This window comes from Furipterus horrens, unplaced genomic scaffold (genome assembly GCF_987537825.1).
Source record: "Furipterus horrens unplaced genomic scaffold, mFurHor1.1.pri manual_scaffold_3, whole genome shotgun sequence".
Lineage (NCBI taxonomy): Eukaryota > Metazoa > Chordata > Mammalia > Chiroptera > Furipteridae > Furipterus > Furipterus horrens.
This window is the reverse complement of record NW_028327173.1, coordinates 99,604,300-99,623,235: the sequence shown is the minus strand read 5'-3', so window position 1 is coordinate 99,623,235 and position 18,936 is coordinate 99,604,300. Positions and strand designations below refer to the sequence as shown.

Here is an 18,936-nt window from a genome sequence, read left to right as displayed (position 1 = left end):
TTGAGGTTTTTGTTAAACCATGAAAAGAACCTGTTTGTTACCTCTGGTAGACCTTCCTTGGCACAGATAGGGAAGTACACAGGTCAAATCAAACCACTTCAGACATGGAAAATAACCATAGTCAACCTACAAGATGGATTTTCATAAGCCAGTAATGGTTTCTTAACCAAAGATCAAAGAACATGATGTCAAGGGCAGAGCTACAGAAAGTATTGGGCTCTCTCTCTCATCAGGGTACACTGCCTCAGTTTAAAAAACAAAGGACAATAGAACTTTGGTCACTCCTAGATGACAGAGCCATCCCACATGGAAAGTGCTTTGCTCGAGAAAAGTAAAGGCAGGTAGATGCAGTGTTGATGGAGTACCTGCCAAATAAAAAAAGGATGAATTATTTGTGAACCTCCCACTTGGACAAATGCAACAACCTCCCAGTTGTGTTGTTTCCTTAATGAACAAACATATGAATGTTTCTTCACACTGAAGGAATTATTTTAGGCGCTGGACACTAAGACTGATGACAACTGGCCCTGCCTACCCTAACGAAGCTTACAGCTTTGGTAACTAAGTATACAGACAATACACATGCATACATGTTGTGGCCGACAGGCTGACAGTATCACCTTCCACCCAATTTTTAGGAACCAGGGCTCTGTCTTTTCTTTTGCCTGATACTCTGCTATATAATCTGCCTAATAACTCCATTCCTCCCAGACTGACCTTGCCTCTGACAACCCTCCCAGAAACTCTACATGCTGTCACTCTTTATTGACTTCCAACTAAATACCTGCTAGCATCTCTTTATTCACCTCCCTCCAGATTCTCTAACCCCATATCTCTGCTCTGCTAGTCTACCTAAGTATCCATTCTTCTAGCTGTTCTTCTCTGACCCCAAAGTCTCCATTTTGCTCTGAGATTTGAGCTCCCCAAACCTCTTAAGTATAAAGAGGAAACCAAATTCATAATCAGAAGACTGCTTAGAGGGCCTTTTAAAGGTTGACATCACTCAGGGGCCCATTCTCATGGTCAGGCTTCTCTGCATGGCCTGAAGCAATCAACTGGGTATCCTCTTTCTGGACAGTTCTGGAGAAACAGAGATGCTTTGTGCTTTTGCTTTGGTAGTTGTAGATGCCACTTTTTTTCTTCTTTCCACAATTCATTAGGTTCTACCTTTCTTTTACTTTCAGTCACGCTTTGGTTAGATTAGCTCTTCATTTTAACTTCTTGTTCTTAATTTTTGACCTAAGAATTCTGCAAAGAATTAACATTATCTACTACTGTAGATTTAACTGGATATCAAGCAAGGAAAAGAGAGAGAGAAAGAATGACACAGAGAAAGAGAGAGATTTCATTTCTGTGACCCCATTGTACATGTAATAGTGGCAGAAGGTACATTTTGCTCCCCAGGAGTTGAAGACATTTCCAATTGTTGTAACTGAGGGGTGCTACTGACAAATAGTAGTAGTGGCCAAGAATACTGCTAAATATCCCCAAAAGCACAGGACAGCCCCACACGCACACAAAAAATATCCAGCCCCAAATGTCAACAGTGCTAAAGGTTGAGAATGTTGAGGCCAAGGAAGATTACATAACTACTTTTCACTTGGGCAGTTTATCTCAATTCTCTGAAATTATCAGTAACACCCCTAATGATATGGCTGCCTCTAATGGTTAAGCTTCTGCATGTGGGATTTCACACGCTCTCACCTTAAAGTTCAAAGAATTGCTCACTAACAAATTATCCTTAAACACATGTATACGGACCAGCTGGCCCACATGACTGATAGACCATTTCTCACTGGGCATACATGAAAGCTTAATTGTTTGGGAGTTGTTGCCAAAATTAGTGGTGTTAGATGTGCTGAGGCATAAAAATGGCAGGAAGGAAAGTGGAAGTAAAATACCTTACATGGAGAGAAATTCCATTGGGCTTATCATGCCTTACAAATAGATTCTCCTTTAGATGGGAAGCATGACAGCTTTGACTAGGAATTCCCTTCCTCCCCTTCGTCTGCATCATCAGGAGCTATAAAAGCAGGAAGAAAGAGCTAGGAAATGGGCAGGCCATCTGGTCAGGTTGAAAGTTTCAGCTCTGAGGCAGTGCTATGAAAAGAGAGAAATCTGGGACATGTTGCTTAACTGGATCAGACTTTCCCTTCTCTTTTTTAGTAATAGAAATGCAAAACCTGACAAACTGATAATACTGTTACGATGGAGGGATGTGGAGTAAGGTCAAGCATAGGATGGAGGGAGGTAATCTTTTTGCCTGTGTTTCAATAAAACTTTATTTACAAAAACAAAATCAGCTGGCCTTTGAGCTACAGTTTGCAAACCTCTGGTGTATGAAATAGACAAAGTGCATTTTAAATATAAAGACGCAGGCATTATAGGTTAAAAGTAAAATATACCATGCAAACACAAATCATTAGAAAGTTGAAGTGGCTAAATTAATATTAGACAAACTAAGTATCTGGACAAGAAGAAAGTCATCTTTACCAAAAATAAAGAGGAAATTTCATAATGATGAAAAGACAGTTTATCAAGAGGACATACAGTCATAAATGTGTATGTACCTAACAAAGATCTTTAAAAATATATGAAGCAAAAGCATATAGAGTTCAAAAGAGAACTGTTACAATTAGGTATTTCAACTTTCTTTTCTCAATAACTGTTAGAAAATGTAGACAGAAATCAGTAAGTAAACCTGTTACAACTGTAAAATCCAATCTGTGAGGGAAATAGTCTTTTATGGAGACCCTCCACACACAAAAAAATAATAAATTTTAAAAACCTGATTCTTCTGACTTCTTATGTTAATGGTCTTCTCTTTTCTCATTTAATGAAAAACAATAAAAATTGAGACTGTAAAATCTAAAATTGAGAGTCTGAGCATGTGGATCATAAACAGCCAGACTGAATGCAGGCCAGAGTGCCAATTAAGACTGTTAGATCATCATGGCAGGTTCTGGGCCTAGGAGAGATTGTTAAGATGATCTGAGCTAGAGAAATAAGTTTACAAAGACTGAAATAAGAGAAAGAAATGTTCCAAATGAATGACAAAAGAAAAATGGGTATGGATTTGGCATTTATGGGCAAGTACCATCTTATGAACTGGCTGTGTTCTCGAAAGTTCAACTGGCTACTGGAAGCGACAACAGCACAGGTAGAGTGGAAGGAAGTAGAAGTAGTTCACTGACTGCTGGATAGGACTCTCAAAAACTCATATTCTAATGCTTATTTGAAGGAGAAAGAAAGTGGTTCAGAGAAGTTGATCATCTTGCCCAAGATCACTGTGAGATTCAGGAACAAAAGTGGATCTTGTGATTCCTGAGGCAGTCCACTGACAATGTGTTGTCTTCAAGCAGGAAGTCAGTAAAAATGACAGTGAGGAGCAGAGGGGTAAGAGGTGGGGCTGCCCAGGTGACTGGGAGGCAGGAGGGAGTAGAGGAAGTGAAGGTGGTAGGAAAGGAATACTGCAGAAGCAAGAAGCAAAAAGTGTGATGCCTAGTCTGAGTCCCATCCTATGTAAAGTAGACAATTTTGCATGCACTCTGATTGGAGGCTTCCTATATGTGGGGCTATTGTTTCACAGAAGATGTGGCATACAAGGAAAGAAATGGCCAAGATGGAGTCTGCAAGTTCTTTTCAAAATGTCAGTATGTCTCACTGCTGTTTTCTCAGCCCCCCTGAAATTCATTAATTAACAAATGTCCCAGGCCACACAGCTATAGTAGCGGTAAGACAGGCAAGGTCCAGTTCCTCTGGAGTTCACTTTCTAGTGAAACATAAAAAGCAAATAAATACTGTATAATAATGTCTGATCCTTTTAAGTGCTAGAATGAAAATAATACAGGGCTAATATGATAGCACGTGGAAAATCTACTTTAGATTGGGTGGTCAAGAAAAGCTTCTTTGAGGAGATGACATTTGGTGATATGCAAAGAACTAAAAATTAAAATGTCTAGGTAGAGAGCAGAGCCCACATAAAAGCCCAAGTGCATGATCAAACCTGGTATGTTCAAAGAACACACAAAAAGCCAATGTGGCTGTAATTTTGGCGAGTAAGGGGGAGCAGATGAAAAAGGTCATCAGGGGTGAGCTCAGCCATATCAGATTGATGCTTGTGTTCATTTAACAAATACTTATTAAGCATTTACTATGCCCAGGACATTGCTGAGCACATACAAATGAAACCGAGACACCCCTGTCTTAAGGATTCTGTCCCCAGGGAAGAAGTTAAAGTGTTAGTAAGGGTGACAGAATATTGAGAACGACACTGGCACGGGTTAGAAAGTGTTCCACTCCAGACAGAGACATTACTGTGTCGCTTAGCAAGGTCAGGGGCTTTCCGAATCGAATTCTATCAATATGCACCTACTAGAGCCAGTTCACAATCTCAGTAAGGAGACACACTAGATATTCAGAGCCTCGGTAGGGGGTTTGAGATTCGGCCATCTGCTCCCCGAGGGTAGAAAGGTAGGGCCATTTCGGAAATGAGTCACCAGGCCCACCTTTCCTCAGCGGGCGCGCCTTCTCGGTCTTTGTGGGTGGGGGGAGCGCCATCGGAATCCCCCGACCCGGCCTCTGTCCGCCGCCTTCAGAAAACCCAGGACGGGGAGCCGCGGTGATCAGCGTCTGATTCACCGAGACACTCAGGGCCAGGCGGCGACTGCTCGTAACAGCGCCCGCCCCCGCCCCGCGAGTCACCCCCGGGGAAAGGTCTGCGGATGTTTTGGTGACTCGGCCCTGCCCGAGCCGGCTGGTGACGCCGCGTCGGCGGGTCGGGGCAACGCCTGCGCGCCCTCCGCGCCCCGCCCCCGCTAGACTCCGGGAGCGCGCGTGCGCACTCGCCCCCCGCCCCGCCCCCCGCGGGTTCCCGAGAGGTCGACTGCAGGGCCCAGCCGTCGGCCGGGAGGGGGTGAGGGCCTCGCTCCGGGCCTCAGCGGGCGGGTCGTACCGGGCGAAGCGAGACCATTTCCCGGTAGGGACGCCGCTGCTGTTCCCGACCCGACTGGGAAGTCCAGGGCGGTCGGCCGGAAAGCCGCAGAGTCCCTGCCGGGTCCCTGGACCCAGCGCTGTCGCCTAGACGGCCCCGGTTGTCGTCGTTGTTGTTCATACTTAGCGCGCGAAGCTCCTTCCCAGCGCCTCCTCCCTCCCGCCCCGCCCGCTCCTCGCTCTCCCGCGGTAACGCCGCCAGGGAGCCCGCGCCCTCATTGCCCCGGTGCTGGAGTTCGCATTCAGCCGCCATGGGGAATGGGATGAACAAGGTAAAGTGTCTTCCTTCAGTCTGCGCTGTTTCTGCCCCACTTGTCAGCCTTCCCGCCGGCGCTGCTCGCTGCTCAGAGACAGCCCCGCGGGCCGCCCGGTCCTCGCGCCGCACCTGCCGCCCGGTGTCCGGTCCCCACCCACGCCTTGAGCGTGGGGAGGGGGCGGTGCTGGGTGGGCCCGCGTTTCCCGCGCCCCCTCCGGGCCCCGCTGCCTCCGGGTGAGCGCCCGGCCAGCCCTGCGCGCCCTGGGGAAGGCGCTGCCGGCTGCGCGCGGGGCGCTGCGGTTGCTTTCCCACCCCCGGCCCTCCCAGACTGGGCTCGTGCAGCGTCATCACCCATCATTAGTGAAGTGCGGTAGATAGGTGTCTTCCGTTCTGTGACTTCCTTTTCTCCTCGGCTTTCTTCCTTTCCGTGGGCGCAGATAAGGCTTCCTGTGGACAGGGAGTTTGCCGGAGGCTGCAGGCCTGGAGTCGGTGCGGCGGCGGCCGGACGGGCGAGAGAGCAGATTTAGGGCTGACTTATGCTGTGTCGTGTGGCCGCTGCAGCAAGGCCGGCCTGTTGACTGGCTGCTTGTGAAGGTTATGCCTTCTAGAAAACCCGTGCGGCTCTCTTCTCTCTGTTCTGGCCACCGCCCTCTGCTCTGCGGGGTAGTCTTGTACCTGCTCTGCCACTGGAAGGTACCAGACGCCAACTCTTGCACTTGCGAGTTGCCTGGGAGTTGATTGCATGTGTATTCATGGAAACCACAAGGGTAAAGGTTTTGTGATCTGGTACTGCTGGTTTAAAGGAAAGACACTGAAACAAAAACTTAAAGTCCTCAACCAAGACAAGTTCACAGGACTTTATAATGGTCCTGGGTCAGAGATTAGCTTCTGGCCTTCTGCTTCTCTTCCCCCATTGAATTCCACTCACCCACTCTCCACCTACTTTCAGCTTTCCGATTTGGTGGATGTAACAGTATAGCTTTTTTTAAAATTTGTCTCAGCAAGGGGTCAATATTGATTTGGTTCGTTTAGCTGCAGTGTTAGATGTGGGGTCAGGAGTGTTAGGTGACAAGCAAAGGTGCGGTACAGGTAGTTCTGTGTACCTAGTTACATCTCTTCTCTTGCCCACATTGTGTTTCTTGTGTCCTGCAGACCCAGTTTAAAAAAGAACTATTGTGTGTTTTGGGCCTGCATATCTGAGGTTTTTTGGAAACCAGAATTGTATTAATTGTGTGGGGCTGTTTTCGTTGGTGGGGAGTGGATGGTGGAGCAGTGATCAAGTTTGGAAACAGACTGTATTTTAGATAAATACTTGCATTATGTCCCCATTAATACTGGACTCCATCAGCACCACAAGTCTTCCGCTTTTTAAATTAAAACAGAACAATGAAGCTGCCTTCACAAGTTTGTAGACCCTGTCTACTTTCCCATTAATTGTGGTCATACCTCAGCTTTCCTTTGTTCTGTCTATAATTTTTTCCACTTAAATTGTTCACTCTCCAGCTCTTTCAGCATTTAACTTGTTACATTCACATTATAATTAAAAGAACATATTTCAAAATACAAATGATTGTCCAAGGCTTCAAAGTTAATTTCGACATTGTCAGCAAAAGCAGTCATATTCATATAATGATTTTACCTTTCAAAGAAAGTAATAAATTTCTTGATGATGGTATTACACTAACCATCTTGTATTGTAAATAGAACCAGTCTCCAATGTAGATATGGAAAAACATACATACATACAGATTTAGAGACATCCTTAATTCAACAAATATTTATTGTGTACTTGCTCTTACAGTCAGGTGCTGTGCGGGTTCAGGGGTGGGGTAAGAATATAATAGTAATGACACAAACAAAGGTCCTTCACAGAACCTTCAGTATAGACCCGTGATTGCCCAGTAGAATTATGTAAGCCATATATTTCAGTCAAATCTCTTTCATAGCTACATAAAGAAGTAAACAGAAACAAGTCAAATTAATCATAGTAATATATTTTATTTAACTGAAATATAATCCAAATATTGTCACTTCAACGTGTAACCAATATGTAAAATTATTCATAGAATGTTTTATAGTTTTTTTGTACTAAGTCTTCAAAGTCTGGTGTATATTGTATACTTAAATCATATCTCATTTGGAATTAGCCACATTTTCAGTACTCAGCCACTGTGGCTAATGGCTACTGTATTACACAAAATGGGTGTCTGTGTGTGCATGTGTGTGTGAGAGAGAGAGAAATAGAAAGAGAGAGAAAGAGCACACAGACACAGGGTGGGGAGGAGTAGAGGCTCCAGAGAATAAGATAAGCAATTTCAGGAGCATGGGCTAAATGGATGTGATGAGAGAAAGCTAGAAGTGTCATTCAGGCCAGGCCAAGGGTCCTGTGAGGGTAAAGATGTCTAAACTGAGATCAGAATGAATGGCTCAAAGTTACAAGGTTAGTTAGTGGCAAAGCGGGTTGCTGGAAGCCATAAATTTAAAGCCTTAGCTAAAATTTGTTCATGTGTTACTGTGTGACTTAGAACTAGGCTTCATTGTTTCCCTATTTGTAAAAAAAAAAGGGGAGGAGGGGGAGTGATATGCAAAATCCATACGTTTATAATAAGGTATAATGCCCTCAGATCTAAAAACATAATTTACAGTATGTGTGTCCTGAGGTTACTGGGGCAAGATTTCTTTCCAATCTCAGACAAGTTGGTCATCCTCAGCAAAAGAAAACTTACGAACTAAACAATGCAGATTCTGTTCTGACTGCTTTGAGTATAGCACTTTATATTTCATGCCCTCATAAAAGATCTTACCCATTTGTTCCAGTCTCCTGTGGAAGAATGTCATGCCCATCTCAGGTGTACAGTGTGTTAACACAGAGGCTATAAAGGGAAGAGGCTTCTGTATTCTGGCCAATTGAAGATGATGAGGAAATACAGAAAGAGAACACAACAGTTGTAATTTACTGTGTTTTGAGTCTCATATCATGTGCCGGCAGTTTACAAAACCTAAGCCTCATGACAGTTCTAGGAGATCAGTCTGTCTTAACCTTTTTGTACAAGGTTGTACAGATTGGGAAATGGAGACTTGAAGAGATTGAGTAGCATGACTGAAGTCCTAATGTTAGGAAGTGGCAGAACTGGATTTGGAATCCAGTTCCCACTGATTTTGAAGATAGTAACAGTTCTTTCTTTGAGCTAGTATGCCAGTTCATTCCAAGTGAATTCTGAAGACACTGAAAAGTAACTTGAAAAAACTCCCCAGAGTTACAAATTAATTGCAAAATAGGAAAGCCACTTCCTCTCTTCATGTTTGACATTGATAAAGAGGAGGAGGGAAAGGCAGGCAAGTAAAACTATCATTTCATTGCTTTTTTTTGCAATTCCCAAATAGATTCTCTGAACTGGCCCGTGTTACAGTCACTGAGCTTATTGTGCACCAGGGAGTGTTTTGAGACTTTTCCACATAGAACTCATCTGATCCTCACGACAACCCTGTGAAGTAGGTTCCACTATTAGCACTTCTGTTTTACAGATGAGGTACACAGAGATTAGGTGACCAGCCCTAAGTTATCCATTTGGTGAGTGGCAGAGCCTGGAGGGTTATGGTTAAACTAGACAGGCTATTGTATGCAAATCAGAGAAGGACTCCAAAAAACCTCCGCTGCCTTGCAGCATACCTCTTCAGGGGAAAGGCAAAGGGAGTAAACCCCGACAGAAAATCTGGAGCCGGAGTCCCTAAGGCAGTTTGACGTTGTAGTCAACACCGGCAACTCCTGCGGCGCACCTGAAGCCAAGCTGTATTGACTCCGTCTTTCCCTTGTACCCTTCAGCTGCGAAGAGAGGGGGGGGTCTGCTGCATGGGCAACAGCAGACCCTCCATATCACCCTGCCCAGGCTCTGTAGCTTCAGCTTCACTGGAGAGGACACTCCAGCATCATCGCAAGATGTCGATTCAACACGGGAGGAGACAGATACCGTGTCACTCCCAAGTCGGACTGCACAGCCATTCTTGGCGTGCAGTTAGACTCTTAAGAAGCTACACCATCGTCTCTCGAGAGGGGCGGCTGCCGACGACGATTGTATGCAAATGTCATGTTTTTGTGGAGCCTTTGCAAACTATAATTGACTCAGAGTTCTCTCAAGTGTCTATACCCCAAATCTTTGAGGGAGGACCTATAAAGAAAACTCCTATCCTCATTGTCATTTTTATTAGTCTTAAGTACTATAATACTTCATTAAAAAACAAAAATCTAGTCTTTCTAGCCAGCATTATTTTGGAGAAATCTGTCCCAAATGCTTCTCCATGTGCATGTTTTTATCTTGATCAACTGTAACCAATGACCTAAAAATGGGCTAAAGTATTGTCATGGTAGGGTAAGATATGAGGAGCTTCTGACTTTGATGTCTTTTTCCCCCACTGACTCACCAGGGTTGGTTCAATTTGTCCCGTTCTCAGCTGCCCACTCTGGTGGTTTCTTCCTTCCTCACTGCTCCATGTCCTCTGAAAGCACCCTTCCTGGTGGAAAAGGATGCTGTCCCAGTATTTATGGAAAACTTGCTCATGGTAATTGGAGGCAAACCCTTCAATTAGTGCATCACTTTTTCATGAGTAACCCACTGGGTGAAAGAGAGACGGGGGTATCAGAAAGCCTGATTTGGAGTGTCTCTACCACTCTGTCACTTAATATTTCTGAGCTTCAATTTCTTTATCTCCCTTGATTCATAGGGATGGTGGGTAGCTGATCTAGTCTCCTTATTTGCTCTAAATGAATATTATGATACTTCCCCCCAGTTTCTACTCAGATTCTTGAGAGAAGCAAATGAGAATTTATTAGAAAACATTTTTGCGAACTGTAAAGTGCAAATCTGCACTTGGATTTGGTGCATCAATAGTTATAGTAGGGATGGTATCTGCCTTGGATATGGTTGACATCTGTTTTAAAATGACTTTTTTCTCCTTAGGAAGATAAGGGAATATAGTTGCAAAAGAAGTATAGTTCAAGGGGAAAGGAGCAGGCAGAATATGCCCCCTACTCATAGTCTAGGGTTTTTCAGCTTCTGCAGTATTGACAGATTGAGCTGCATCATTCTTTGTTGTGAGGACTATCCAATGCATTTGAGGAGGTATAGCAATATCCCAGGCCTCCATTGACTAGATGCTAGTTGTTCCCACACCCCCTTCTTCCCCAGTGACAACCAAAAATGTGTCCAGGTATTATTGCTGGATGTTCTCTGGAGGCAAAATCATCCCCCATTGAGGGTTCTTCACTCAGAATCTCCTCAGGCCTGTGTGATCTGGAGCTGAATCATTCTTAAAAGGCAGAAGAGGGCCTAAATGGTTGAGAAGCACTGTTTTAGTACAGTACAAAGCTGGAAGGTTAGTGCTATTAGAAGCTGCTATTTCCACATGGCAGCACCTGACTTAGCTGCTTTCATAATTCATCCAATTGTCCGTTCAACCATTCATCAAATCACATTATTGAACCTGCTATTGTCAGGCACTATGCTAGATCCTGTAGTGGGAAGTAACTATGAAAGACAAGGAGATCTGCCACCCAAATTGGTCCCAGCGGCTTACAGAGGAATCCCTTTGTGTGACGTGTGTGTACTGTGAGTAGCACACTGGTACAGCTCCATCTGTGGGGCTGATGGTAGTTCAGCTCCATGATGGTGGTCTCTGTCTCCTCTTCATCACCCCCTGGATACTTTCTCTTTTCAACATTGCAGTTTTATTTCATATTGAAGGAATAGATGCTTAAGGCATATAAGTGTACACAAGACTATGCTCAGATTTTTCCTTTTATGAGTGCAAACTGGTGTAGTCTATAACCAAGTGGTATTAAGAAAGGCATTTAACCCTTCAGGAATCCACCAAAGTTCTCCCCCTCACCCTGGCTTTAAAATTCACAAAGTCCTTTCTGACCTAGGGAGAATCACAAACTCTCCCAGCCCCATTACCTGTAGTGCTGCTTGACCAAGAATTGTCACTTTTACATCTGTGGATGGTGGTCCTGGATTCCACCGCATCCTGAAGTACTAAGAGAACTGTTTAAAAAGTCAATTCAAAATATTTTCTGCCTTAGAAGCAGTATCCATTTGTGCTTAAGAGCTCTTTTGTGGCTAAGGAGTTGATTTTATGCATTTCTGTATGACCAATGTCAGTAAGGTGTGGATGTGAATAATATTGATCAAGAGGAGCCATGGAAAATTTTTAGCATCGTCTCGAAGTATTACTGTAGAAGGAGTTTACCTTTCATATCTATCTTAAGATAGTCTTTTAACATAAAATAAGAATCTTTTTTGACCAGCAGTGTCATCTTCAGTGATTATCTTTTCATGTGCCCGACTCAATGGTAGGCTTTTGGGACATGACACAAGACAGACATGTCCCCTGCTTCAAGATCAATTAAAAAATAAGCAAATAAAATAATTTTAGGTACAGATAAATGTGATGAAGGAAATAAAACAGAGTGATGTGCTAGAGAGTGTTAGAGAGTTTAGTGTTGAGGAAAGACCTCCCTAGGAGCTGTCATCTCATGGGAGACCTAAGTGACAAGGACCCACCTAGGTGAACAATGGGGGAAGAACATCCTTTGCAGAGGGAAAGAACAATTGTTTCTAAGGTCCAAAGATGACTAGGACCAATTCTGAACTTAATCTTTTAGTCATGGAATATTCCCAAGTTGCAATTATAAACTTTTTCCTTGATCTATCCTTACTTCCTATTGGGTGGGGATGGTTTTACTCCTGCTGTGTTCTTGCTTCTGGCCTGAATTCAGACTCTCTGAGCTCACATGTTATCCCAGATGAATACTCACCTCTTCCCTGGGCTCCTCTATAAGCTGTCTCTCTCCTAGAAAATTATTTTGTTTCATTTTATTTTCTCTTTTTCTGTACTTAGGGATTACTATCAACAGTAATATTGGGGAAGTCAGGTCAAATTTTTTGAGTTTCATGTTTCAGTTGCAAAGTTGATTGGTGTAGAAGTTTAAATGTTCTTGGGCTTTTTATTATCCTTGAAAACAAAAATTAATTTTTCTCCCTGCCAATGGTCAATCCTCCAGCTTTCCTTGATCTTGTTTTGTAATTTTATACAGAAGAAACTACAGAAACTGAGATTGAGAAATTTACTTTTTATTTCCAGCTTGTGAAACTTGAGCTTATTCTTTTGGTCTGGAAAATAGAGTTAAAACTTTACTGACACAACTCTGTCCTCTCCTTATGTTACTTAAAAATATTTCAACTGAATACAAAATGTGCATCTTAAATGATTTTTAGTAAGTTGGCTCCTTGGTTTTTGTGAGGTCAGACCTCTGCGTCTGCCAGCTCCTTGCCCTGGTATCCCTTCAGGGAGCTGCTCTCCTCCAGCCCCAGTCCCTGCCCCAGCCCCTGGCCTCTCATCTCTGATCCCACTTGGAAGCCTGGCCCTGCAGACAGGGACAGTTTGATCTCCCAGGCTTCATACAACACTGTGTTTCATATCTCTCCTTCCCTTGCTTTACCTCTTCCCACCCTATTCACATTGTTTACTTGTTCATTGTAAGAACATTTACTTGAGTACCCTACCAATCAAGGGAAAAACCATATGAGTTTAGAGAAAAGATATTCACAAAAATAATGCAGGCAGCAGATAAATTAGACGTGTTGTGGGCCATAGCCTGCACATGTGTTTTATTTATCACAATATTTAAAGTTGTTTGTCTTAATATAGTTGACAGTATTTGAAAATTAGGCTGTTTCCCATAAAACCTGGATGCTGAAATTGGGGGGCCTGGCCTGTGTCTCAGTGTCCTTGGATATGGAGAAGACTGGGGAAGGTGCAGAGGCCATAGACATAAAAACCTTGAACCTTGAAGGTCTCACTTGCTGAGGTGTTGAATTTGGGTGTCATCCTGATAGCTTCTCGGAGCCCTAAGAAGATTTTAATCTGAATTATCACGTGAACAACTTTGCATGTTGGAGGTGGGTTGAGGAATCCTTTGGACTTGTCAAGTCCAGTGGTGGGGAGAGCTCTGAAAAGCTGTTGCAATAAATCAGAGAAGCTGAACAATGGAACTGCACTAAAGCTCTAAGAGGAGTGGAAGGAAGTGCTGGATGAGGCATAAGTGGAGTCCAGAGTGGGAGGAATCTCCTGTCAGCGTGACTTCTTACTGGTTCTTGGAGTGTCACAGGGGTACTGCTTTCAGGGTGGGTAGGACTTTGCTAGTCTGTGACTTGCTTGATGGTCTGTAAAGCTTATTTGCATTTGTATATTTTTCTGGATTGAAAGGCCTGCATCAGGGTCTGTGGTCTCAACAACAGAACCCAAATGTGGCTGCTTTAGATAGAACAGGTCAGAAGGCTCCTGCAGTGATTTGTACACATGCCATCAGTTTTTAGTAAGACAAAGATGCTTGAAGAAATCCATGCCTATGAAGAGCATTACTAGGTGCTGCTTTCAGATTTCTTGGTGGGAGTGGACAAAAATTAGGAGTGAGAAGCAGAGAGGGTGTGAGGTGGTGGTGCTGACATAAAGGTGTTGCCTGGAAACTGGGGGTCTGAAGTGTCATCAAGGCCAGTGTGCTGTATGCACTTAGAAATGAGATTGGGCGCTGTAGCTTCCAAAGCAGTGTCCACATTTGCACTTCAGAGCTTCCATACAAAGTATTGGCGAGACAAGAATTAGTTTCTAGTTTTGTATTTTGCTAACTGGGGGTGATTGTGAAAAATACAGTCCCTAATTCTCATCTTAGATCTACTGAATCATTCCATTTAGGGGATCAGGCTGGGGGCTTGTCCAGAAATTTGAATTTTTAACAGATTCTGGTGATTCTGATGGATAATTTAGTTTGAGAACCAGTCTTAGGAGAAGTAGACATTTAGAAGCAAATGTATGTTTTTAATTAACTTACATATTTAGACAGTCCATTGAATCATAATCATGGGCTTGTCCTGGGCCAGGTGCTGTGTATGTAGCTATGAGTGACAGGATGTGTTTGCTGTCCAGATTTTCCAGAGCAGCAGAGGGGACAGACCTTCACCTAGTAATGCTTCCATGACAGCATCACTACAAAGGGAGCACAGCAGGCTGGGCACCAAAGCAGAGGTCTATTTCAGACTTGGGGATCAGGACAGGCCTTCTTTGGACATGAGGCAGAGCTGCCTAACAGTGGGAACAGCATGTACAAAGGCCTCAGACAGCAGAGGGTGGGTTTGCTGGAGCTGTGAGAGAAGGCTGGGATGTGCAGGAGTGTGTAGTACAGTGGAGGGGGTGTGGAGGGTGTGGTAAGAAAAGGTGGAGTCGTGGGAGAAAAGGCAGGCAGGAGGGGTGGAGGTGATACTGGAGGCACTTGGGTTTGGAGCTGGACTCTGGATGCAAAGAGCAAGCATTTGACAGGGCTTGAAGTGAAAGGACACATGAGATCCTTGAGGACCTGTCGGGGATCCTGGTCTTCAAGTTCCGTGAGTTGATGGACACCAACATGCCACCACCATCCATACGTTATTAGGGCCAGCTTACTACTGGCCATGGGCAGGCCAAAGCCCTGGAGACCAAGATGCCTGGCTGGGAGTGCTGAGCCATCTAGGGAGTGGACTTGGCAGGCGGCCAGCCTTAGCTGTGCTCCACTACTCTGGTGAGGGCCTAGCCTCTATGTGCAAAACACTCACTTTCAGATCTGTTAATACTCACATGTGGTCTGTGTCTTTCCCCTAGATCTTACCTGGTCTCTATATTGGCAACTTCAAAGGTGAGTTCTTTTTTGTTTTTTTATTGTGGTAAAATATGTATAATATAAAATAGGCCATTTTAACCATTTTTAAGTGTACAGTTCTGTGGCATTAACTACAGTCACATTGCTAACTATCACCACCATTCTTTTCCACAACTTTTCCATCTTTCCCAACTGGAAGTTATACCTTCAATACCCATTTAGTACTAATGATAGTACCCATTAAGTACTACCTCCTCATTGCCACCCTCAGCCCCTGGAAACTACCATTCTACTTTCTGTCTCTATGAATCTGACTATTCTAGGAACCTTATATAGAGGAATCATACAGTATTTGTCATTTTGTGCCTGGCCAATATTACTTGGTATAATGTCCTCAAGGTGCATCCATATGGTAGCATGGGTTGGAATTTTCTTCCTTTTTAAGGCTGGATAATATTCCATTTTCTGTATATACCACATTTTGCTTATTCCTTCATTTGTTGATGGATATTTGGGTTGCTTCCACCCAAAGGTAGGTTTGCTTTTTAAAAAATCAGCTTTAACCTTCTTACACATGATTGAGCAAAAGTATAAACTCAGTTTATTCAAAGTCTGGCTGGACGTGGCCACCACATGTGCCCAGGACCCTTGTGGGACCCTCATTCTCATGTTCTGACCCCTTAGCCAATGCTGACAGAGTAGTGTGCATTGTGCAGGTTCCACTTTGACCTCTGATCTTCATTTTAATTCTGCATACTTATTGGAACATGATCTAAATAAAATGGCTGAAAGACACACTTAGCAGCTATATAATTTATTTATAATCTTTTATCCCTTTTTGCTAGTTATTATTAATACGTTTTCAGAAACCTGTGTTTTTTAATCACCTGAAAAAAAAATAAGAGGCAGTTTTGTCTTTGGCAGATTATTCTCACTTTTTTATTTCTTTTAAGATTTTATTTATTTACTTTTAGAGAGAGGGGAAGAAACATCCATGTGTGAGAGATACGTTGATGGGTTGCCTCTCGCATACCCCCAACTGGGGACGGAGCCTACAACCCAGGCACGTGCCCTGATTGGCAATTGAACCAGTGACCTTTTGGTTCACTGGGAATTGACCTTTTGGTTCACAGGCTGGCACTCAATCCACTGAGCCACACCAGCCAGGGCAGATTATTCCCATCTTGTGTTGACTTTTCTTTTGACACAGTTCTCTGAAGCTTATTCAATATGTATTTAATTGATTTACTGTTAGCTATTGACTTTTTATTTTTAGCTTCTTTGTCTCAAAATGCTTAGTGGTCACAGAGGTGAGTAGAAACCCATGGAGCAAAGCACATGGTGGCAAAGAGGCTTTTGGTTTCCAAAGAGGGGCGGGTCCCCATGCTGTGCGATGCCTTGAGTGTATCTAAGTTGAAAATGCTGGTTGCTTAGCATGGAGACAGGGTATACTTAATAGGATGGAATGCAGGTAGGAAATGTGCAGAAACAAGTTGGCCATGTGCGGTTAAGAGAACCAAACTTCTTCATGGATAGCTGAAACACAACTCCTCTCTCCTAGAACAAGCCAGAACACACTGCTGTCATTTTTCTGGTTGTTGCCTAAATTTGTGAGTTTAGATTCAAATTGATTATAAAAACAATCTTGGATTTCTCTGCATAATATTTATTCCCTCTTTTCCTCCAGAAGGGCCCTGGTGCTACTAATTCTCCTCAAAGAAAATTAAGCACAGGGAGCTGACAACTAGCTGCTAATTGCTGCTACAGTGTTAAAAATAGTACTGGAGTTCCTAAATCAGTAAGCTGTGTAGTTCTGAAAAAGCACCAAGTGTTTTGTGGTAGGCAGCCTAATGGAGCCAGAATACATTAAAGCAGATATATTTAGGGGTTTATTAAGTGAGTTTTTATTAACCGTTTTCATGAGGAGAAGGAAATGTCTTTGTGTTTGAAACAGAGTTTAGGATAATTTCTTAGAAGTAGAATTACTAGGTGAGGTGTTTACAAATTAAAAATTGAAATAAATACCAACTAAATTAAATATTTCTGCCAACAGTTTATGAAAGTTTTATCCTTATATATAGAAGGTTACTTTCTTATAGAAGGACATTATGCACAACTTTAAGGAAATATTTAATCCTTTGAGTGCCATGCATAATTGCTAAAATTCGTGTGAGAAGTGCCAGGCTATTTTGCTGAGAAATGCAGAGTTTATGAAAAATGTCTATAAAAACATTGTTATTCATAATAATTTTCTGAGAATTTCACGACATATAGTAAATTTACTCTTCTTTTGTAAGCAGTGTTCTTTGATGCAATTTAGCAAAAAATTTATTGCATTAAAATTATTTTATTATAACAATTATTTTAGAAAAAATAAATTCTTTCCTTCAGTATGGCTTTTGAAGTATAATATATCTCATAATATAAAACCTATGATTATAATTTGAAAAAACACATAGCGATGTGGATAACAAGCAAGAAGTATGCCAAATATTGCATACATTTTTGAGAGAAAAAAAAGAAAACATCATAATGTACAAAAAGAAAACACAAACGGCATTCACACTAGAGACATATATCAATAGATATCAACAGTGAAAAACAGTTTATAAAAAAATGCTAATACTATACCGTGAGGCAATGAAAATGTTCATTAGCAAAAGCTTCCTTATCGTACACACTGCATAGAATCTTGATGATTATTGCAAGGATAAATGAAGTTAAAAGGACCATTCAAAATGTAAGTAAAAAGTATAACAGAATTAATATGTCAGTATTTGAACAAGTGTAAAAATTCAAAATTTGGATCCACATGAGAAAAAGTTATATCAATATATAACCTGAGCTACAAAAAAAGAGAACAAAACATAAAATATGAATTATTCCATTGTTATTTACATTTATAGCCATCGGAAAAAGAGTTGATGGGAGCGATGCTGGCACTTTTGGGAAAATTGTCAAAATCGCTCACAGTGACATTGGCACTCAAAGGGTTAAAACTCTTTTTGTACTAATATCTATATCTATTCTCTAAATATCCAGTGACACAGGAATCCTTCACAGTTCCAAGATTCATGTTTTGTAGGTTTCACCCATTAGAGGGTTCTACGGCAACCCAGCCACACCTGTCTTTGTTCAAATGGTTGATGTTTTGTCATTGCCTTCAGTTATCCTGACATTAGGATGTGGTTGTGTTTTATCACATTTTAATTTACCAAGGATTTCTTAAACACTTACAAAATGTCAGGGTTATCTCAAAAAAGGGAATGAGAGTGCAGTGAATGCACAAGAAGTTGGAAGGAACTATGTCCATATGGTTGCCGGTGAATTAACTCATTTGTTTCACAAACTTGTTGCAAGCACTCAGTGTGCAGGGCACTGTGCTAGGAGTCTGATGTGGACATGGGTCCTGGTCTTCAGTGGTTCAAAGTTGGGAGAGGAGGTGGGGGCAGGCACAGAACAGGGAACAGGTCCTGCAGAGTGGAAAGAAGCTGTGGAGATGCTTGTCTTGGAATTCAGTTACCTCATAGCCCACAAGCCAAATGTTTGCCCTCAATACTTTAAGCAGTCTCTATGTGAGGGGATGAGAACATCAGCCCTGGGGCTGTCCTGAGGGCTGAGCCAGACAGGGCAGCTGAAACACCCATTTCAGGTGGTTAAGCCAGGGTCAGGCCCTCCTCACCTTCCCTGTCCGTGAAATGGGAACAGTACACTTGCTTTGGGCTGTTGTGGGATGGAGGTAGATGCTCATAAAGCACACACTCCATGCCAGGTGCGCAGTAGGCACTGAGCAGCATTAGTCAGATAGCAGGTGTGGAAACCCAAGGCGAAAGGATCATGACTCATCTGTGCTTTAGCATGATGTCTCATTTAGTCATTCTCTTTTTAGATTACAAATAATACATGCCTACTGTAACACAACTACCAATATAAGAAATATGTAAAGAAAAGTTAATGGATTTTTTTTCTTTTTACTCTCCGAGAGATCTTTATTTTTCAGAGT

At 42.7% G+C, this 18,936-nt stretch overlaps 1 protein-coding gene across 2 annotated transcripts in view; it reads left to right on the top strand.

Moving 5' to 3' along the window:
* Positions 1 to 4,868: 4,868 nt before the first annotated feature.
* The window catches only part of DUSP22 (dual specificity phosphatase 22), a 54,725-nt gene continuing 40,657 nt past the window's right edge, over positions 4,869 to 18,936 (top strand). For both annotated transcript variants that reach the window (XM_090269918.1, XM_090269917.1), the window contains exons 1-2: positions 4,869 to 5,264; positions 14,936 to 14,969. In XM_090269918.1, coding sequence (XP_090126044.1) covers positions 5,244 to 5,264; positions 14,936 to 14,969 — 55 coding nt within the window. In that variant the 5' untranslated portion in view covers positions 4,869 to 5,243. The remainder of the gene's footprint in view (positions 5,265 to 14,935; positions 14,970 to 18,936) is intronic.